Genomic DNA, 22,770 nt, shown 5'->3' on the forward strand with positions numbered 1-22,770 from the left:
AGCCAGCCCAATAAGTGGGAGAGGAATGGAGAGGTCAGTAATGGTACCACACAAACTCTACCATTACAGGTATTGGTCAGTATGGACACACATGCACTGGTCACAAGCTATGCCTTGGTATGATCAACATTGCTGTGTGTCGCACAGTTCCTGTTCCTTAACCCGTAGCGAGTCCTTCCAGGTAACATCAAATGCATTCTTATGTGTCCGCACGAAGCAGCATGTGTCCACACTTGTCCGGACATTAATGTTATGGCCACACTTGTCCGGACATTAATGTTATGGCCACACTTGTCCGGACGTTAATGTTATGGCCACACTTGTCCGGACGTTAATGTTATGGCCACACTTGTCCGGACGTTAATGTTATGGCCACACTTGTCCGGACGTTAATGTTATGGCCACACTTGTCCGGACGTTAATGTTATGGCCACACTTGTCCGGACGTTAATGTTATGGCCACACTTGTCCGGACACTAACAATATGGCCACATATCTGCAGCTCTGCGGTGGCAAAATGGTAATGTCTTTTGACGGCGTCACGTGACCACATTGAAGCTTTCTCTGTCTTCACATATATGGCCTCACTTTTCTGGCAACTATTATCGTTTTTGGCTACACTGTAGTCCCCTACACTGTAGTCCCCCTACACTGTAGTCCCCCCTACACTGTAGTCCCCCTACACTGTAGTCCCCCCTACACTGTAGTCCCCCTACACTGTAGTCCCCCCTACACTGTAGTCCCCCCTACACTGTAGTCCCCCCTACACTGTAGTCCCCCTACACTGTAGTCCCCCCTACACTGTAGTCCCCCCTACACTGTAGTCCCCCCCTACACTGTAGTCCCCCCCTACACTGTAGTCCCCCCCTACACTGTAGTCCCCCCTACACTGTAGTCCCCCCTACACTGTAGTCCCCCCCTACACTGTAGTCCCCCCTACACTGTAGTCCCCCCCTACACTGTAGTCCCCCCCTACACTGTAGTCCCCCCTACACTGTAGTCCCCCCTACACTGTAGTCCCCCCTACACTGTAGTCCCCCCTACACTGTAGTCCCCCCTACACTGTAGTCCCCCCTACACTGTAGTCCCCCCTACACTGTAGTCCGCCCCTACACTGTAGTCCGCCCCTACACTGTACTCCCCTTACACTGTACTCCCCCTACACTGTACTCCCCCCTACACTGTACTCCCCCTACACTGTAGTCCCCCCTACACTGTAGTCCCCCCTACACTGTAGTCCCCCCTACACTGTAGTCCCCCTACACTGTAGTCCCCCCTACACTGTAGTCCCCCCCTACACTGTAGTCCCCCCCTACACTGTAGTCCCCCCCTACACTGTATTCCCCCTTACACTGTAGTCCCCCCCTACACTGTAGTCCCCCCCTACACTGTAGTCCCCCCCTACACTGTAGTCCCCCCCTACACTGTAGTCCCCCCCTACACTGTAGTCCCCCCCTACACTGTAGTCCCCCCTACACTGTAGTCCCCCTACACTGTAGTCCCCCCTACACTGTAGTCCCCCCCTACACTGTAGTCCCCCCCTACACTGTAGTCCCCCCCTACACTGTATTCCCCCTTACACTGTAGTCCCCCCCTACACTGTATTCCCCCCTTACACTGTAGTCCCCCCCTACACTGTAGTCCCCCCCTACACTGTAGTCCCCCCCTACACTGTAGTCCCCCCCTACACTGTAGTCCCCCCCTACACTGTAGTCCCCCTACACTGTAGTCCCCCCTACACTGTAGTCCCCCCTACACTGTAGTCCCCCCTACACTGTAGTCCCCCCTACACTGTAGTCCCCCCCTACACTGTAGTCCCCCCTACACTGTAGTCCCCCCCTACACTGTAGTCCCCCCCTACACTGTAGTCCCCCCCTACACTGTAGTCCCCCCCTACACTGTAGTCCCCCCCTACACTGTAGTCCCCCCCTACACTGTAGTCCCCCCCTACACTGTAGTCCCCCCTACACTGTAGTCCCCCCTACACTGTAGTCCCCCCTACACTGTAGTCCCCCCTACACTGTAGTCCCCCCTACACTGTAGTCCCCCCTACACTGTAGTCCCCCCCTACACTGTAGTCCCCCCCTACACTGTAGTCCCCCCCTACACTGTAGTCCCCCCCTACACTGTAGTCCCCCCTACACTGTAGTCCCCCCTACACTGTAGTCCCCCCTACACTGTAGTCCCCCCTACACTGTAGTCCCCCCTACACTGTAGTCCCCCCTACACTGTAGTCCCCCCCTACACTGTAGTCCCCCCCTACACTGTAGTCCCCCCTACACTGTAGTCCCCCCTACACTGTAGTCCCCCCTACACTGTAGTCCCCCCTACACTGTAGTCCCCCCCTACACTGTAGTCCCCCCCTACACTGTAGTCCCCCCTACACTGTAGTCCCCCCCTACACTGTAGTCCCCCCCTACACTGTAGTCCCCCTACACTGTAGTCCCCCCTACACTGTAGTCCCCCCTACACTGTAGTCCCCCCCTACACTGTAGTCCCCCCTACACTGTAGTCCCCCCTACACTGTAGTCCCCCCCTACACTGTAGTCCCCCCTACACTGTAGTCCCCCCTACACTGTAGTCCCCCCTACACTGTAGTCCCCCCTACATCTGTAGTCCCCCCTACACTGTAGTCCCCCCTACACTGTAGTCCCCCCCTACACTGTAGTCCCCCCCTACACTGTAGTCCCCCCCTACACTGTAGTCCCCCCTACACTGTAGTCCCCCCTACACTGTAGTCCCCCCTACACTGTAGTCCCCCCTACACTGTAGTCCCCCCTACACTGTAGTCCCCCCTACACTGTAGTCCCCCCTACACTGTAGTCCCCCCTACACTGTAGTCCCCCCCTACACTGTAGTCCCCCCTACACTGTAGTCCCCCCCTACACTGTAGTCCCCCCCTACAACTGTAGTCCCCCCTACACTGTAGTCCCCCCCTACACTGTAGTCCCCCTACACTGTAGTCCCCCCCTACAACTGTAGTCCCCCCCTACAACTGTAGTCCCCCCCTACACTGTAGTCCCCCCTACCACTGTAGTCCCCCCCTACACTGTAGTCCCCCCTACACCTGTAGTCCCCCCCTACACTGGTAGTCCCCCCCCCCTACACTGTAGTCCCCCCTACACTGTAGTCCCCCCCTACACTGTAGTCCCCCCTACACTGTAGTCCCCCCCTACACTGTAGTCCCCGCGACCCCTAACACTGTAGTCCCCCCTACACTGTAGTCCCCCTACACTGTAGTCCCCCCTACACTGTAGTCCCCCTACCTGTAGTCCCCCCCTACACTGTAGTCCCCCCCTACACTGTAGTCCCCCCTACACTGTAGTCCCCCCCTACACTGTAGTCCCCCCTACACTGTAGTCCCCCCCTACACTGTAGTCCCCCCTACACTGTAGTCCCCCCTACACTGTAGTCCCCCCTACACTGTAGTCCCCCCTACACTGTAGTCCCCCCCTACACTGTAGTCCCCCCCTACACTGTAGTCCCCCCCTACACTGTAGTCCCCCCCTACACTGTAGTCCCCCCTACACTGTAGTCCCCCCCCTACACTGTAGTCCCCCCTACACTGTAGTCCCCCCCTACACTGTAGTCCCCCCTACACTGTAGTCCCCCCCCTACACTGTAGTCCCCCTACACTGTAGTCCCCCCTACACTGTAGTCCCCCCCCTACACTGTAGTCCCCCCCTACACTGTAGTCCCCCCTACACTGTAGTCCCCCCTACACTGTAGTCCCCCCCTACACTGGTGACAATTTACTATTGTTCACAAAGGTACAAAAGAAATTACTGGTAAAGTAGGGAGATGAACACTTAATTATTTAACGAACATAAGCGAGAGTGTAATAGTGGTGGGTGGTGGCGGGGCGGTGGGTGGTGGTGGCGGGGCGGTGGGTGGTGGCGGGGCGGTGGGTGGTGGTGGCGGGGCGGTGGGTGGTGGCGGGGCGGTGGGTGGTGGTGGCGGGGCGGTGGGTGGTGGTGGCGGGGCGGTGGGTGGTGGTGGCGGGGCGGTGGGTGGTGGCGGGGCGGTGGGTGGTGGTGGCGGGGCGGTGGGTGGTGGTGGCGGGGTGGGTTAGCAGGGTACGGTGGGTGGTGCGGGGCGGTGGGTGGTGGTGGCGGGGCGGTGGGTCAACAGTGTACGGTGGGTGGTGGCGGCGGGGTGGGTCAGCAGGGTACGGTGGGTGGTGGCGGGGCGGTGGGTCAGCAGGGTACGGTGGGTGGTGGCGGGGCAGTGGGTCAACAGTGTACGGTGGGTGGTGGCGGGGCGGTGGGTCAACAGGGTACGGTGGCTGGTGGCGGGGCAATGGGTCAACAGTGTACGGTGGGTGGTGGCGGGGCGGTGGGTCAACAGTGTACGGTGGGTGGTGGCGGGGCAGTGGGTCAACAGTGTACGGTGGGTGGTGGCGGGGCGGTGGGTCAGCAGTGTACGGTGGGTGGTGGCGGGGCGGTGGGTCAACAGTGTACGGTGGGTGGTGGCGGGGCGGTGGGTCAACAGGGTACGGTGGGTGGTGGCGGGGCGGTAGGCCAACAGGGTACGGTGGGTGGTGGCGGGGCGGTGGGTCAACAGTGTGTACGGTGGGTGGTGGCGGGGCGGTGGGTCAGCAGTGTACGGTGGGTGGTGGCGGGGCGGTGGGTCAACAGTGTACGGTGGGTGGTGGCGGGGCAGTGGGTCAACAGGGTACGGTGGGTGGTGGCGGGGCGGTGGGTTAGCAGTGTGCGGTGGGTGGTGGCGGGGCGGTGGGTCAGCAGTGTACGGTGGGTGGTGGCGGGGCGGTGGGTGGTGGCGGGGCGGTGGGTCAACAGTGTACGGTGGGTGGTGGTGGGGCGGTGGGTCAACTGTGTACGGTGGGTGGGGGCGGTGGGTGGTGGCGGGGCGGTGGGTCAACAGTGTACGGTGGGTGGTGGCGGTGGGTGGTGGCGGGGTGGTGGGTCAACAGTGTGCGGTGGGTGGTGGCGGGGCGGTGGGTGGTGGCGGGGCGGTGGGTGGTGGCGGGGCGGTGGGTCAACAGTGTACGGTGGGTGGTGGCGGGGCGGTGGGTCAGCAGGGTACGGTGGATGGTGGCGGGGCGGTGGGTCAGCAGGGTACGGTGGGTGGTGGCGGGGCGGTGGGTCAACAGTGTATGGTGGGTGGTGGCGGGGCGGTGGGTCAACAGTGTACGGTGGATGGTGGCGGGGCGATGGGTGGTGGCGGGGCGGTGGGTCAACAGTGTATGGTGGGTGGTGGCGGGGCGGTGGGTCAACAGTGTATGGTGGGTGGTGGCGGGGCGGTGGGTCAGCAGGGTACAGTGGGTGGTGGCGGGGCGGTGGGTCAACAGGGTACGGTGGGTGGTGGCGGGGCGGTGGGTGGTGGCAGGGCGGTGGGTCAACAGTGTACGGTGGGTGGTGGCGGGGCGGTGGGTCAACAGTGTATGGTGGGTGGTGGCGGGGCGGTGGGTCAGCAGGGTACGGTGGGTGGTGGCGGGCAGGTGGGTCAATAGGGTACGGTGGATGGTGGCAGGGCGGTGGGTCAGCAGTGTACGGTGGGTGGGTGGCGGGGCGGTGGGTCAGCAGTGTACGGTGGGTGGGTGGCGGGGCGGTGGGTCAACAGTGTACGGTGGGTGGTGGCGGGGCGGTGGGTGGTGGCGGGGCGGTGGGTCAACAGTGTACGGTGTGGTGGTGGCGGGGCGGTGGGTCAACAGTGTACGGTGGGTGGTGGCGGGGCGGTGGGTGGTGGCAGGGCGGTGGGTCAACAGTGTACGGTGTGGTGGTGGCGGGGCGGTGGGTCAACAGTGTACGGTGGGTGGTGGCGGGGCGGTGGGTCAACAGTGTATGGTGGGTGGTGGCGGGGCGGTGGGTCAGCAGGGTACGGTGGGTGGTGGCGGGGAGGTGGGTCAATAGGGTACGGTGGGTGGTGGCGGGGCGGTGGGTCAATAGGGTACGGTGGGTGGTGGGGGGATGGTGGGTCAGCAGTGTACGGTGGGTGGTGGCGGGGCGGTGGGTCAATAGGGTACGGTGGGTGGTGGCGGGGTGGTGGGTCAGCAGTGTACGGTGGGTGGTGGCGGGGCGGTGGGTTAAGAGGGTACGGTGGGTGGTGGCGGGGCGGTGGGTCAAGAGGGTACGGTGGGTGGGGGCGGGGCGGTGGGTCAGCAGTGTACAGTGGGTGGTGGCGGGGCGGTGGGTTAAGAGGGTACGGTGGGTGGCGGCGGTGGGTGGTGGCGGGGCGGTGGGTCAATAGGGTACGGTGGGTGGGGGCGGGGCCGTGGGTCAGCAGTGTACGGTGGGTGGTGGCGGGGCGGTGGGTTAAGAGGGTACGGTGGGTGGCGGTGGGTCAACAGGGTACGGTGGGTGGTGGCGGGGCGGTGGGTCAACAGTGTACGGTGGGTGGTGGCGGGGCGGTGGGTCAACAGTGTACGGTGGGTGGTGGCGGGGCGGTGGGTCAGCAGTGTACGGTGGGTGGTGGCGGGGCGGTGGGTCAACAGTGTACGGTGGGTGGTGGCGGGGCGGTGGGTCAACAGTGTACGGTGGGTGGTGGCGGGGCGGTGGGTCAACAGTGTACGGTGGGTGGTGGCGGGGCGGTGGGTCAACAGTGTACGGTGGGTGGTGGCGGGGCGGTGGGTCAACAGGGTACGGTGGGTGGTGGCGGGGCGGTGGGTCAACAGGGTACGGTGGGTGGTGGCGGGGCGGTGGGTCAACAGGGTACGGTGGGTGGTGGCGGGGCGGTGGGTCAACAGGGTACGGTGGGTCGTGGCGGGGCGGTGGGTCAACAGTGTACGGTGGGTGGTGGCGGGGCGGTGGGTCAACAGTGTACGGTGGGTGGTGGCGGGGCGGTGGGTCAACAGTGTACGGTGGGTGGTGGCGGGGCGGTGGGTCAACAGTGTACGGTGGGTGGTGGCGGGGCGGTGGGTCAACAGTGTACGGTGGGTGGTGGCGGGGCGGTGGGTCAACAGTGTACGGTGGGTGGTGGCGGGGCGGTGGGTCAACAGTGTACGGTGGGTGGTGGCGGGGCGGTGGGTCAACAGTGTACGGTGGGTGGTGGCGGGGCGGTGGGTCAACAGTGTACGGTGGGTGGTGGCGGGGCGGTGGGTCAGCAGTGTACGGTGGGTGGTGGCGGGGCGGTGGGTCAGCAGTGTACGGTGGGTGGTGGCGGGGCGGTGGGTCAGCAGTGTACGGTGGGTGGTGGCGGGGCGGTGGGTCAGCAGTGTACGGTGGGTGGTGGCGGGGCGGTGGGTCAACAGGGTACGGTGGGTGGTGGCGGGGCGGTGGGTCAACAGTGTACGGTGGGTGGTGGCGGGGCGGTGGGTCAACAGTGTACGGTGGGTGGTGGCGGGGCGGTGGGTCAACAGTGTACGGTGGGTGGTGGCGGGGCGGTGGGTCAGCAGTGTACGGTGGGTGGTGGCGGGGCGGTGGGTCAGCAGTGTACGGTGGGTGGTGGCGGGGCGGTGGGTCAGCAGTGTACGGTGGGTGGTGGCGGGGCGGTGGGTCAGCAGTGTACGGTGGGTGGTGGCGGGGCGGTGGGTCAGCAGTGTACGGTGGGTGGTGGCGGGGCGGTGGGTCAGCAGTGTACGGTGGGTGGTGGCGGGGCGGTGGGTCAGCAGTGTACGGTGGGTGGTGGCGGGGCGGTGGGTCAGCAGTGTACGGTGGGTGGTGGCGGGGCGGTGGGTCAGCAGTGTACGGTGGGTGGTGGCGGGGCGGTGGGTCAGCAGTGTACGGTGGGTGGTGGCGGGGCGGTGGGTCAGCAGTGTACGGTGGGTGGTGGCGGGGCGGTGGGTCAGCAGTGTACGGTGGGTGGTGGCGGGGCGGTGGGTCAGCAGTGTACGGTGGGTGGTGGCGGGGCGGTGGGTCAACAGTGTACGGTGGGTGGTGGCGGGGCGGTGGGTCAACAGTGTACGGTGGGTGGTGGCGGGGCGGTGGGTCAACAGTGTACGGTGGGTGGTGGCGGGGCGGTGGGTCAGCAGTGTACGGTGGGTGGTGGCGGGGCGGTGGGTGATAGAGCATCTAATGATCGTTGGAAGTACTATTCATGTGGCCAAAATGGTTCTATTCGCCGCCTGTAAGAAACTCAAGCGTAGTTGTGCCCGATAACCCGAAGGAACAATGTTTGTGCTGAATGTTTAACATGAAAAAACATATTTTTACTCTGAAATAATAATATTTTTATAATAAAATTATACGGAACTGAGAGATGACGCCACAGGAAGTCGCCGATCCGAGCGACAATGTTGTGGGGCGACTTATCCACGATATATTGTCAAATTTCGTTATAAAATTATATTAATTCAGAATTAAAATGTTTTTTTTCCATGTTTTACATTCACCACCAACATTATAGTGAATAAATGTCACATTTCTTCATTAATTGCGTAATTCTAGGAAGCTTTGGGTAATTAGACGGAACCACCCTAAGGGCATTGTTTGCTCCTCTTATCGTTATTTTACTGTGTAAATATGGGACCTGGCACTTCACTATTTTGTATGTGTATATTATTTGATCTCTCTCTCGTCTCCTTACCAGAGAATACATTTTAAGAGTTTTGAGACGATCCCAATAATGTAGATGTGTGTGTGTGTGTGTGTGTGTGTGTGTGTGTGTGTGTGTGTGTGTGTGTGTGTGTGTGTGTGTGTGTGTGTGTGTGTTCTGTGTATTCCCTCTAGCAGTCTCTCCTGCTTGTACACGTGTATGTAGAGCTACGGGAAGGGAAAGCTCTCAGCTTGTTAATGTTACCTATCGTACGTTACGGCTCGTGATCCTACAGCAGCCAAACTTTAATAAGTCTAGGGATACGACACAACTGCTGTTCTCAATAGCGAATCACCAGTATAACCCCTTAATGGGTAATGAGCATAAAATAGAATCTTCATAGGACTGAAGAATAAAGATACTAAGTATAGATATATACTATTTATATTAAATAAATCTCAAAGGCAAACAGATGATTATATGGTCACAATATATCACATTAAAAATATCACTGTAACTTCCAGACATTAAATCAATACTAAGAATAATTATATGGCTAGAACAAAAGAATGACTTAACTCCAAGATGATATCTCCCTGGTTTCTGCTCAGCTACTGAACTCCAATATGAGAGTCAAAAAACACATTGCCTTGCCCGGCGAATAAATTGCCAAAGTTACAATTATTAATATTTCAACAATGGAGCACTACATTGTGACAAGAGTAATCTTAAACTAACTTAATGAATAATTAGTACATATTGATATAGACAAACAAAGCAATTGTTTCTTTACATAGTAATTAAAATATGCATACAGAATAGCATAATGGCATGCACACCCCAGCAACGGACGATCCCACGACAATTTGCCAGATACAGTTCACTCAATTATTATTTCACTCTGTTACCCACTGATGATCACATATAAATCATTAGTTCCCGTGGGAAAACTGATCACACAAAGAAATAAACAATCATTCCCACGATACGCTGGGCCTAACGCCAACACTGTAACATGAATGTGCATTTGCATAGAACATATAAGTATAACAATATACATGCTTGTAATTTACATACAATTATAAATGTACATATTAATATATTCACTTACGTATCTTATAAGGGTACGTAACAGTTAACAGGAGTCAGCAGTCGTCTGCTCCTGTACCCAACGTGTGGGCAGGTGTGGCAGAGCTGGGCTCCACGTGTGGGCAGGTGTGGCAGAGCTGGGCTCCACGTGTGGGCAGGTGTGGCAGAGCTGGGCTCCACGTGTGGGCAGGTGTGGCAGAGCTGGGTTCCACGTGTGGGCAGGTGTGGCAGAGCTGGGCTCCACGTGTGGGCAGGTGTGGCAGAGCTGGGCTCCACGTGTGGGCAGGTGTGGCAGAGCTGGGCTCCACGTGTGGGCAGGTGTGGCAGAGCTGGGCTCCACGTGTGGGCAGGTGTGGCAGAGCTGGGCTCCACGTGTGGGCAGGTGTGGCAGAGCTGGGCTCCACGTGTGGGCAGGTGTGGCAGAGCTGGGCTCCACGTGTGGGCAGGTGTGGCAGAGCTGGGCTCCACGTGTGGGCAGGTGTGGCAGAGCTGGGCTCCACGTGTGGGCAGGTGTGGCAGAGCTGGGCTCCACGTGTGGGCAGGTGTGGCCGAGCTGGGCTCCACGTGTGGGCAGGTGTGGCCGAGCTGGGCTCCACGTGTGGGCAGGTGTGGCCGAGCTGGGCTCCACGTGTGGGCAGGTGTGGCCGAGCTGAGCTCCACGTGTGGGCAGGTGTGGCCGAGCTGGGCTCCACGTGTGGGCAGGTGTGGCCGAGCTGGGCTCCACGAGTGGGCAGGTGTGGCCGAGCTGGGCTCCACGAGTGGGCAGGTGTGGCCGAGCTGGGCTCCACGTGTGGGCAGGTGTGGCAGAGCTGGGCTCCACGTGTGGGCAGGTGTGGCCGAGCTGGGCTCCACGTGTGGGCAGGTGTGGCAGAGCTGGGCTCCACGAGTGGGCAGGTGTGGCCGAGCTGGGCTCCACGTGTGGGCAGGTGTGGCCGAGCTGGGCTCCACGTGTGGGCAGGTGTGGCCGAGCTGGGCTCCACGTGTGGGCAGGTGTGGCCGAGCTGGGCTCCACGTGTGGGCAGGTGTGGCCGAGCTGGGCTCCACGTGTGGGCAGGTGTGGCAGAGCTGGGCTCCACGTGTGGGCAGGTGTGTCCGAGCTGGGCTCCACGTGTGGGCAGGTGTGGCAGAGCTGGGCTCCACGAGTGGGCAGGTGTGGCCGAGCTGGGCTCCACGAGTGGGCAGGTGTGGCCGAGCTGGGCTCCACGTGTGGGCAGGTGTGGCAGAGCTGGGCTCCACGTGTGGGCAGGTGTGGCCGAGCTGGGCTCCACGTGTGGGCAGGTGTGGCAGAGCTGGGCTCCACGTGTAGGCAGCATTACGACAGTCTGGGGACAAACAGGAACTATTCCCAGCACCACTAATACGCTGCTTCAGAACACCTTTTGATACAAGGCCGGCACCTTTGGACTCCAAGTCTGCAATCCTGCAAGCCTTTGACCAATTGCAGGATACCCTGATGATTGCTCTTGATCCCTGAAGGCCGTTTACCAGTCTCTTCAACCCATCAATCATAGCTATCATGCATCATTCATCAGTGTGATGTCTTGTTCCTCTACCAAGGATGTACTCCTGGGGTCCCTGTACATGTACTCCTGGGTCCTAGTACATGTACTCCTGGGTCCCTGTACATGTACTCCTGGGTCCTAGTAGGAACACGGGGAGTGGTGTTCACACTGTTGTGGTGGAACAAATGTTGTCAGTGAAGCACTTGTTCCGGAAGTGTTCGGACGTCATCAGTGCATGGCATGGACTTTGGGTCTGTGTTTACAGTACAGCTGCTGGGTTACCGAACACATTGGTGGTGTTGATGGGGGCGGGTACCGGCCGCTGTCTATGATAAAACATTATTATGTTTAAAGGTTTTACTGTAGGCTTGGCTGGGCTAGGCTTGGCTGGGCTAGGCTTGGCTGGGCTAGGCTTGGCTGGGCTAGGCTTGGCTGGGCTGGGCTAGGCTTGGCTGGGCTAGGCTTGGCTTGGCTAGGCTTGGCTTGGCTATGCTTGGCTTGGCTATGGTTGGCTTGGCTAGGCTAGGCTTGGCTGGGCTAGGCTAGGCTGCGTTAGGCTAGGCTAGGCTAGGCTAGGCTGGGCTGCGCTAGGCTGCGCTAGGCTAGGCTAGGCTAGGCTGGGCTGCGCTAGGCTGCGCTAGGCTGCGCTAGGCTAGGCTAGGCTACATGATCTAGGTCCAGGTAACCACTCCTGAAGGGCCTAATGGCCATTCTTCAAGTACTTAATTCCTAACACGGAGTTAAACACTTGAGAAACAGGTGAACTTAGTTGCCAGTCGTGGGTGAAAAACTGTAAAATGCGTGAATATTGGGCCGTAATGTGCAATAGCCTAAGGCCTGTTATTGCTCTTAGTACACATATTGTATTGACTGATTTATTTATGATTTAAATGATGCCGGCTGCAAGTATGAAACACTTTTGGCTAATATTATGTTGACCAATCCCGGAGGTAAGTAACTCGTCCATCCAGTCGTTCCTCATGAAGTATTCCTTTATTTCTGCGTCGTAAAATGTTTTATTTTGTCAAGCAAATGTCATCATATAACATGGGTTTCATAGGCGTAACTTAAGTGCTCGGGCGCCGCTTGTGCATGAGAGCATTGTGCAGAGTTTCCAACGTACCCGGCACAAAGCCTCAACATAAACACTGGCAACTGTCCTAGACTCTGAGTCCATTCCATCCAGCGGTCGACCCCACAGACACATTCATAAACATTAACTTGCTATTCATTCAAAACAGGAATATTCTCAAATATAAATTAGTATTATAATATATTGGCATATTGTTCATATAGGCATAGGTTAGGTTAGGTGTTTAGGTTCTGTTGGCGATTATTTGTATTTGTAGTAGGTGGGTGAAGCATTTACAGCGTTGTGGTTCGAACACCAGTCGTCAGTGAAGCACTTGTTCCGGAAGTGTTCGGACGTCAGCAGTTGTGAGTCGTGTGTAACAGTAATCATTCCTAAACAGCTGGGGTTGGCGGGTGGATGGAATGGTCTTTAGGTCGGGCTGGCGTAAATACTGGAGGCATCGAAACGTGCTTCACCCAGTCGGTGTTCGAAACGTGCTTCACCCAGTCGGTGTTCGAAACGTGCTTTTACTCAGTCGGAGTTCGAAACGTGCTTCATCCAGTCGGTGTTCGAAACGTGTTTCATAGAACACCACGCACTGTAAAAAAGAAAATAATTCACGGGCAGAACACACGTCACTGCCTCACCTAGGCCTAACAGTATACAAACCCATGATATACAGTAATAATAATAATTTGTATTTGGGAAACTTACCGTTTGTTAGTATGAGAGCGCATGCGGGCCGCCGCCAGCCACAGCTGGGTGGGGTAGTGGGGCCTGGAGGCCGGCGGCTTGTTGTCACCACCCGGTCAGTGTACCACCCCTCCCGTGACAGTGTACGACCCCTCCCGGTCAGTGTACGACCCCTCCAGTGTACGACCCCCTCCAGTGACAGTGTGCGACCCCCTCCAGTGACAGTGTACGACCCCCTCCGGTGACAGTGTACGACCCCCTCCAGTGACAATGTACGACCCCTCCAGTGTACGACCCCCTCCAGTGACAATGTACGACCCCCTCCAGTGACAATGTACGACCCCTCCAGTGTACGACCCCCTCCAGTGACAGTGTACGACCCCCTCCAGTGACAGTGTACGACCCCCTCCGGTGACAGTGTACGACCCCTCCAGTGTACGACCCCCTCCAGTGACAGTGTACGACACCCTCCGGTGACAGTGTACGACCCCTCCAGTGACAATGTACGACCCCTCCAGTGTACGACCCCCTCCAGTGACAGTGTACGACACCCTCCGGTGACAGTGTACGACCCCTCCAGTGTACGACCCCCCCGGTGACAGTGTACAACCCCCTCCGGTGACAGTGTACGACCCCTACAGTGTACGACCCCCTCCAGTGACAGTGTACGACCCCCTCCGGTGACAGTGTACGACCCCTCCAGTGTACGACCCCCTCCAGTGACAATGTACGACCCCTCCAGTGTACGACCCCCTCCAGTGACAGTGTACGACCCCCTCCGGTGACAGTGTACGACCCCTCCAGTGTACGACCCCCTCCAGTGACAGTGTACGACACCCTCCGGTGACAGTGTACGACCCCTCCAGTGTACGACCCCCCCGGTGACAGTGTACAACCCCCTCCGGTGACAGTGTACGACCCCTACAGTGACAGTGTACGACCCCCTCCGGTGACAGTGTACGACCCCTCCAGTGTACGACCCCCTCCAGTGACAGTGTACGACCCCCTCCAGTGACAGTGTACGACCCCCTCCAGTGACAGTGTACGACCCCCTCCAGTGAGAGTGTACGACCCCCTCCAGTGAGAGTGTACGACCCCCTCCAGTGAGAGTGTACGACCCCCTCCAGTGACAGTGTACGACCCCCTCCAGTGACAGTGTACGACCCCCTCCAGTGACAGTGTACGACCCCCTCCAGTGACAGTGTACGACCCCTCACACCTACTTGTTGTGACCACTACCAACTGTGGTCTGGTCTACCACACTGTGGTCTGGTGTGTAGAGGAAGTGTAACTCTCAAAACCCTCCACAGGTATGATCCAGGTACCTTCAGGTTGATAAAATTCTCCTGGCATGACTGTTGTAACTCGTTTTTAACGGTCTATTTTGCACTTCCTGCCATGTCTCGTGGTCTCGTCTGGAACTGTCAGTCTGCAGATTTCCAACCAGCTGGGGGATGGGGGGCCGCACCCCAGGTACAGCTGGGGGGGGGCCGCACCCCAGGTACAGCTGGGGGGGGGCCGCACCCAAGGTACAGCTGGGGGGGCCGCACCCCAGGTACAGACGGTATAAAAAGACTCGTTTGGCTCCATTTTTTTGAGAGGCGGGAGATTGGATCATTGAGAACGACATTAGCCTATATAGGTGGTGGCCCCGGCCGCGCCCCCGTGGCGGCCAGGCCCCGGCCGCGCCCCCGTGGCGGCCAGGCCCCGGCCGCGCCCCCGTGGCGGCCAGGCCCCGGCCGCGCCCCCGTGGCGGCCAGGCCCCGGCCGCGCCCCCGTGGCGGCCAGGCCCCGGCCGCGCCCCCGTGGCGGCCAGGCCCCGGCCGCGCCCCCGTGGCGGCCAGGCCCCGGCCGCGCCCCCGTGGCGGCCAGGCCCCGGCCGCGCCCCCGTGGCGGCCAGGCCCCGGCCGCGCCCCCGTGGCGGCCAGGCCCCGGCCGCGCCCCCGTGGCGGCCAGGCCCCGGCCGCGCCCGCGCCCCCGTGGCGGCCAGGCCCCGGCCGCGCCCCAGGTACTGAAGGAAGCCATGAGCAGGTCTTGCGGGTAAACGGCGGGAGTGAGACCCTCTCGCGGCTAACTGTCAGTTTGCTCCACCTGGCCGAGGCGCCTGCGGGACCTGCCATCACTAACACGCCTCACACGCTGCTCCGAGATTTTAGTAGGTAGTGATCATGTCTTCCTACGCTCTCCTGTCCTCCAGCGACGTGAGGTGCAGTTCACATAACCTTTTCTCGTAGCTCATGCCTCTTAGTTCTGGGACTAGCCTATTGGCATACCTCTGAAATCTTTCTAGCGTCGTCTTGTGCTTGACAAGGTGCCGACTCCATGCTGGGGCCGCATACTCCAGGACTGGTCTTACATACCAGTGCCTGCTACTCTCCATGGTGTATAACAAATCACTAATAACAGGTGAACTGGTCCTCGTACACTTACCGTTTATTGTGAACTGTGATCTGCCCTTTTCCTCAGTTTCATTACCTGTTCCTTCACTGTTATTTTTCTCCTGATGCGACTGTGCACCAATTTAGGTTTAGTCTTTGCCTTGCTCCCTCTCTCATTTTCATATTGCCCTTCTGCCTCTCTTCTCACCCTGACACATTCATTCCTGGCACACTGGCATTCTTCTCTGCTCTCAAGTGTCCTGTTATTTCCAAAAGTTTCCCCATCTTGATGTTATCTTGAGATGATTTCGGGGCTTTAGTGTCCCCACGGCCCGGTCCTCGACCAGGCCTCCACCCCCAGGAAGCAGCCCGTGACAGCTGACTAACACCCAGGTACCTATTTTACTGCTAGGTAACAGGGGCATAGGATGAAAGAAACTTTGCCCATTGTTTCTTGCCGGCGCCTGGGAACGAACCCAGGACCACAGGATCACAAGTCCCGCGTGCTGTCCCCTCGGCCGACCGGCTCCTTCATGCCCTTGTACTTAGTTAATTTTCTAGCCTACATCTCTGATTAAACCATGGGTTTCTCATCTGCATTCCCGTTTTTTTCCTTTTGGACTGGGGCAAACCTGTCTGCTGCGTCCTTACACTTCTGCATGATATAGTCCATCATGTCTTGGCCCGTCTTTCCTCTTAGTTCAGTTTCCCATGTTATATCAGTTAGAAATTTTCTTATCTCCTCATAGTTGCCCTTTCGGAATACCAGCCTTTTGTTTTCAGTACCCCTCCTCGAGTTCATTGACCCTTGTTCGACCAAATACTCAAACGTCAGCACACTGTGGTCGCTCATTCCTACTGGGGCCTCGAAACCGATTTCCCTTATGTCGGAATCATTCAGAGTGAAGACTAGGTCGAGTCTCGCTGGTTCAGCGTTGCCTCTCATCCTTGTAGGTTCCCTAACATGGTGGCTTAAAAAATTTCTTGTCGCCACCTCCAGTAGTTTAGCTCTCCATGTTTCCTCTCCTCCATGCGGTTCCTTGTTCTCCCAGTCTATCCTTCCATAATTGAAGTCCCCCATGATGAGCAGGTGGGATCTATTTCTACAGGCAGCAGAGGCTGCTCTCTCAATTATAGTGTTGCCTGCCATGTTTTGTCATACTTTTATCTTGGTCTTCTGTCGTTTGGCGGAGGGTTGTATATCACTGCTACTACTCTTGGTCCCTCCGTGGTCACGGTACCTGTTATGTAGTCTCTGAATCCCTCGCAGCCCGGGATAACCATCTCCTTTGAACTCCATTCCTCTCTCATTAGTAGGGGCACTCTGCCTCCTCCCCTTTCTTTCTTCATTGCAGTGTAGTCCTGGGAAAACACCGCATTCGTTATGATTCGTGATAGTTTTGTTTCCATGACTCCAATTACATGTGTTCTCTCTTGTTGCCTCGCCACCTGCTCACCGCCCTCTCCCTCTCCCACAGGACGGGGTGGAGCTGACTGTGCCGTCGCTCGACGCCCACCGCCGCCACTCCTTCCTCCACCAGCACCACCAGGATGACGACGACGACGACTTCTCCACCACTACCAGCACCACGGGCGGCGCAGGTGGGCTGTGGGCGGCCAGTGTGGGCGGCTCCTCGGGTAAGCGGCCCCAGGCCATACCCGCCTCGGAGAGCTTCATGGGCGTCCCCGGCCACCTGTTTCGTGGGTGCTACGGCGCCCTCGACCCCCACAAGAAGGGCGGCCAGCCCGCCCTCGCTCTCCAGCGGTGTCTCCCGCCGCCATATTGGCGAGGCAAGAATATGGCCAGACTCATCAAGGTAAGTCGCTTCCCTTTGTTTACCCTTACAGGTGGGTACAGGGGCACTGTTTACCCACACAGGTGGGTACAGGGGCACTGTTTACCCACAGAGGTGGGTATAGGAGCACTGTTACTCCCACAGGTGGGTACAGGGGCATTGTGTACCCACACAGGTGGGTACAGGGGCACTGTTACCTCCCACAGGTGGGTACAGGGGCACTGTTACCTCCCACAGGTGGGTACAGGGGCACTGTTACCTCCCACAGGTGGGTACAGGGGCACTGTTACTCTCACAGGTGGGTACAGGAGCACTGTTACCTCTCACAGGTGGGTACAGGAGCATTGTTTACCCCCCACAGGTGGGTACAGGGGCATTGTTTACTCCCACAGGTGGGTACAGGGGCATTGTTTACTCCCACAGGTGGGTACAGGGGCATTGTTTACTCCCACAGGTGGGTACAGGGGCATTGTTTACTCCCACAGGTGGGTACAGGGGCATTGTTTACTCCCACTGGTGGGTACAGGGGCATTGTTTACTCCCACAGGTGGGTACAGGGGCATTGTTACTCCCACAGGTGGGTACAGGGGCATTGTTACTCCCACAGGTGGGTACAGGGGCATTGTTTACTCCCACAGGTGGGTACAGGGGCATTGTTTACTCCCACAGGTGGGTACAGGGGCATTGTTTACTCCCACAGGTGGGTACAGGGGCATTCTTTACTCCCCACAGGTGGGTACAAGGGCATTGTTTACTCCCACAGGTGGGTACAGGGGCATTGTTACTCCCACAGGTGGGTACAGGGGGACTGTTACTCCCACAGGTGGGTACAGGAGCATTGTTTACTCACACAGGTGGGTACAGGAGCACTGTTACTCCCACAGGTGGGTACAGGGGCACTGTTACTCCCACAGGTGGGTACAGGGGGCACTGTTACCTCTCACAGGTGGGTACAGGAGCACTGTTACTCCCACAGGTGGGTACAGGAGCACTGTTACTCCCACAGGTGGGTACAGGGGCACTGTTACCTCTCACACGTCGGTACAGGGGCACTGTTACTCCCACAGGTGGGTACAGGAGCACTGTTACCCACACAGGTGGGTACAGGGGGCACTGTTACCTCTCACAGGTGGGTACAGGAGCACTGTTACTCCCACAGGTGGGTACAGGGGCACTGTTACCTCTCACACGTCGGTACAGGGGCACTGTTACTCCCACAGGTGGGTACAGGAGCACTGTTACCCACACAGGTGGGTACAGGAGCATTGTTTACCCACACAGGTGGGTACAGGAGCATTGTTACTCCCACAGGTGGGTACAGGGGCAATATTACCTCCCACAGGTGGGTACAGGGGCACTGTTACTTCCCACAGGTGGGTACAGGAGCACTGTTACTTCCCACAGGTGGGTACAGGAGCACTGTTACTTCCCACAGGTGGGTACAGGAGCATTGTTTACCCACACAGGTGGGTACAGGAGCACTGTTACTCCCACAGGTGGGTACAGGGGGACTGTTACTCCCACAGGTGGGTACAGGGGCACTGTTTACCCACACAGGTGGGTACAGGGGCACTGTTTACCCACACAGGTGGGTACAGGGGCACTGTTACTCCCACAGGTGGGTACAGGGGCACTGTTTACCCACACAGGTGGGTACAGGGGCACTGTTACTCCCACAGGTGAGTACAGGGGGACTGTTACTCCCACAGGTGGGTACAGGAGCATTGTTTACCCACACAGGTGGGTACAGGGGCACTGTTACTCCCACAGGTGGGTACAGGGGCACTGAACCTCATGAACCCTGAGGTTCGTGCTGGGTATGGGCTGACACAGCACTCCGTCATGGCCGACATACACACTCCCAAAGCGACACATGACGGCTTGACGGCGGACAGAATGACGCCGTGACAATCATTCTTGGCGCCCAATACTTGGTGTATACGAGAGGACCTCGTCTCGCCCCCCTGTGTTAAACCAGGGTTGGGGAAGCAGTACCAAACCAACAATTAAGAGCCACACACCTGCACTATAATGACAGACAAGGCAACACAATTTTGTGCTTGTTACAGCTAGACCACCTCCTGCCTGGCCAAGCCCGCGACCTGGGCCAGGCCGAGCCCGCGAGCTCCGGCCTGGCCGAGCTCCGGCCTGTAGGGAGGAGGAATCCTGTAATATTATTAACGCGATGACAACGCTAAAGGCTGCCATGGTCACAGGGAAGCACAAGTATCGGCAGGAATTGATAAGGAAGCTGGAAATAATTGGATTCAATCTACACTGAAGGTTCATCTGATCTCATTAAGTGCAGAGAGAGATGGTTATAGAGAATTGGTCTTGGATACAAGGCCCAGACGAGGTCTGTGATGAAACAGGTTGGGCAACGGAGCTACAGAAGTTGTGGTGATGCATGACCCTGTATGAGTGACCTCTGGTACCTCACACACACACACACACACACACACACACACACACACACACCTGTACCCATGTTTAAAAGTGGGGAAGTCGGTTTAGAACAGGAATTCCTCCAACTGGTTAGAAATGTTAAAAAAAGATATAAGGAGAGCAAAAAGTAACTATGAAGTTCGTATAGCAGAGTAAGCAAAGACAAATCCTAAAGGTTTTTTTCAGTTATAAGAACAAAGATTAGGGAAAGGATAGGTCCATTAAAATCTGAGACAGGTCAAATAACGGATAATGACTAAGAGATGAGTAGTACTTTTAATAAATATTTTATATCTGTATTTACTAAAGAGGAACTTAACAACATGCCTTCAGCCGAACAAGTCTATGTGGGTGGGGACGAGGACAGGTTGACTAGTTTAACAGTTACCAGGGAGGATGTTCTTAAACAAATAGTTAAACTCAAACCAAACAATTCCCCAGGCCGGATGAAGTGTTTGTCAGGGTGCTTAAAGAATGCAAGAGGAGCCATGCGATAAAATTGAATGAATTCTAATACATCCATTAACTTTCAACTGAAAGTCTAGATGGGCTCCTGAGGAAGGGACTGCTGAGCTAACAAGCTAAGTGTAGTAAGCAGCTCATTCCCCACTCTAGAAACCATAGACAAATTATAAAGGCGCAGGCTAACGCCGAGACCTCAACAGTTGACATCCTGTAACAAACTAGGCTGTTGTAAGAATTATCCAGAGTGGTTTATCGACAAAAGAGAATGGGAAGCTGAGCCGCATGGTGACCTGACCCCCAGGGGAATTCGCGGTGGAAATAACCGACGCTTTGTTCATAACTGTGTATAATGAATCATCCTATAGTATTCAGTAATTTAGAGAAAATTAGCCTTTATTCATTTTGCATTAAAATTGTATTGTATAATAGTACTGGATACAATATCAAGAGTATTCTAATTATTGAGTTTAAGTCACCATCAGTGACGTCACGAATCGGATCTAACTTTTAAAGCGGAGTGACCGGCGGTCATAGGTCAGCAGGGTTGACATGTCTAATATTTCTCAAAGTTTTAATAACCATTTTTGTGATCGGGAACAGCTTTGCCGTTAGATGTTTGTGTAATCTAATTAAAGTAAAATAATTCAACCAGTCTGGATCAATTAAGTACAACAGAGTTTAATTGTTATAACTTAACCTTGCTAAAGTAACTGGGTAAGCGATGCGGAAGGATACAATACTCTGTCTGGGGTAGTCCAGACAAGGAAAAAATCAGTGTGAATACGGGAGCAGCTGGGAGAGGTCAACCATCTTACCTCTCCCCAAACCAGCACAACATCTTAGCTGGAAAACATAGAGGTATAGTTGCTATGGTTATGTATAGAAATAGTCTTCTCATTTGCCATTCAGGTCAAGTAGGGAGTGTTAAAGTGATAGGGAGTGAACCTATTTAGATTTTGTCTTAGTTTTCTTTTAATAAATTAAATTTGTTATTAATTTGCATTTTATTGTTTCCATGTGTTTTATGTGTATACTTGTCCTGGTCACGTGGTCCACACGAGGCAGAGTTGCATTGGGCGCCGATTCTAACATCGAATCGGAATTATCATTACCGTGTAATTTATTCCACACTCAAGGTCATCGTTTATAGTGGGGATCAAGCCCCTAGGTTGATTAATTAGCGTGATCGATCCAGACCTCGATCATTGCTCTTGTATTACTGGTCTGGTGGTGGCAGCAGAGGTGACTCTAGGGTTTTGTTCAGAGCTTAGGTCACGTCATACTGGGTGTAGAATCCTAAGTCGGTCAATCGTCTTAGGACCACGTGGCGTGGAGTTGGCTTTGGTAAAAGTTTTGGAGTCCCTTGGTAGAGAATAATAAGTAAGAATACGGGTAGAGGGAGTAGAAAGAAGGAAGTAAAGAGAGAGGACCCGAACCCGTGTTACAATCCCTTATCAGTGAGCCGTCGACCTCTGCCATTGGCTGAGAGGCAGACTAACGGGCAGGTCGCGGGATCTCTCAACAATATTTAGACTTGTGTGGCGCTATCACTTCACCTCGAGGCTCAAGAAGCAGTCTCAGATTACTAACAATAACTTCAGGTAACATGGCAGCATATATGTCAATCATTAATAGTGCAGAGTGTGACGAAAGACAACATTTAACTAAACAACACAGTTTATTCAAGTACTAACTGCTACTACAATAAAAGTATCACTGACATTACTCTAAATCCTTCCTGTGACACCTATAGGACAGCTGGACACCAGCCCGAGTATGACTACAGGATCCTTCCTGCAATCGCGTTGGGCGGAATATGAACCAACTTGAACAGTGCCGAGTGTTCATAGACGAAGCAATCATGCAATAAGATACTAAGTCTGTAATTACAAATTCCAACAAGGTAGGTAGGTAGGTTAGGTTAGGTTAGGAGACAAGTCTCCGATAACCTTGGTTATCTTGAGGTTATCTTGAGATGATTTCGGGGCTTTTTTTTTTTAGTGTCCCCGCGGCCCGGTCCTCGACCAGGCCTCCACACCCAGGAAGCAGCCCGTGACAGCTTACTAACTCCCAAATACCTATTTACTGCTAGGTAACAGGGGCATTCAGGGTGAAAGAAACTTTGCCCATTTGTTTCTGCCTGGTGCGGGAATCGAACCCGCGCCACAGAATTACGAGTCCTGCGCGCTATCCACCAGGCTACGAGGAACCTCCTAGTAGTTACTTTACGCTCTTCGCAGCCTGTCCTGCAAGGCTGTTGCAATGCAATCAAACTAGTCAACCCGTTCTCGCACTTTCGTATAGTCAATATTGACTTATTAAATATGTGCATATGTGACAAACTTAACATACTAGTTTACCTTGAAAAGCTTCATAGAAAACACGACCTTACCTAACCTTCTTAGTATGTTAAGATAAGCATCTTATTGCTTCGTAATTACAATTGTTACTTAACCTATTTTAGGTATAGGTTAGGTAATAATTGTAATTACGAAGCAATAAGATGCTTATCTTAACATACTAAGTAGGTTACGTAAGGTCGGTGTTTTCTATGAAGCTTTTTAAGGGAAACTATTATGTTAAGTATGTTACCTATGCACATATTTAATAAGTCAATATTGACTTATTAAATTTGCAAGAACGAGTTGGAACATGGCCCAACCTATTGCAACTCACTTGCAAATGACAATTACTGAAAACACAGTAATAATACAATTGGCTTCGTGACACTATAATTCTCGTACCTGCTGGCCTCACCTGTAGCTCTCTGCTATTAAACGCTATGTGCAACACTAAGGAGATGCTCACTCTCCTAATCAACTTAGGCAAGTAATTAGTGATCCCCCGGATCGATAATTATTCCCATGAGTTTACGCTACTCGACAGAGCTGTCACTC

The 22,770-nt window shown here is 55.6% G+C and overlaps 1 protein-coding gene across 1 annotated transcript in view; it reads left to right on the plus strand.

The window, feature by feature from the left end:
• LOC123770570 (uncharacterized) overlaps positions 1–22,770 on the plus strand; it is a 564,737-nt gene that overhangs the window by 350,163 nt on the left and 191,804 nt on the right. Inside the window, 1 exon segment of the mRNA XM_069301599.1 lies at positions 16,646–16,984. Within this exon segment, the coding sequence (XP_069157700.1) occupies positions 16,646–16,984 (339 nt within the window).

This window comes from Procambarus clarkii, chromosome 46 (assembly GCF_040958095.1).
Source record: "Procambarus clarkii isolate CNS0578487 chromosome 46, FALCON_Pclarkii_2.0, whole genome shotgun sequence".
Lineage (NCBI taxonomy): Eukaryota > Metazoa > Arthropoda > Malacostraca > Decapoda > Cambaridae > Procambarus > Procambarus clarkii.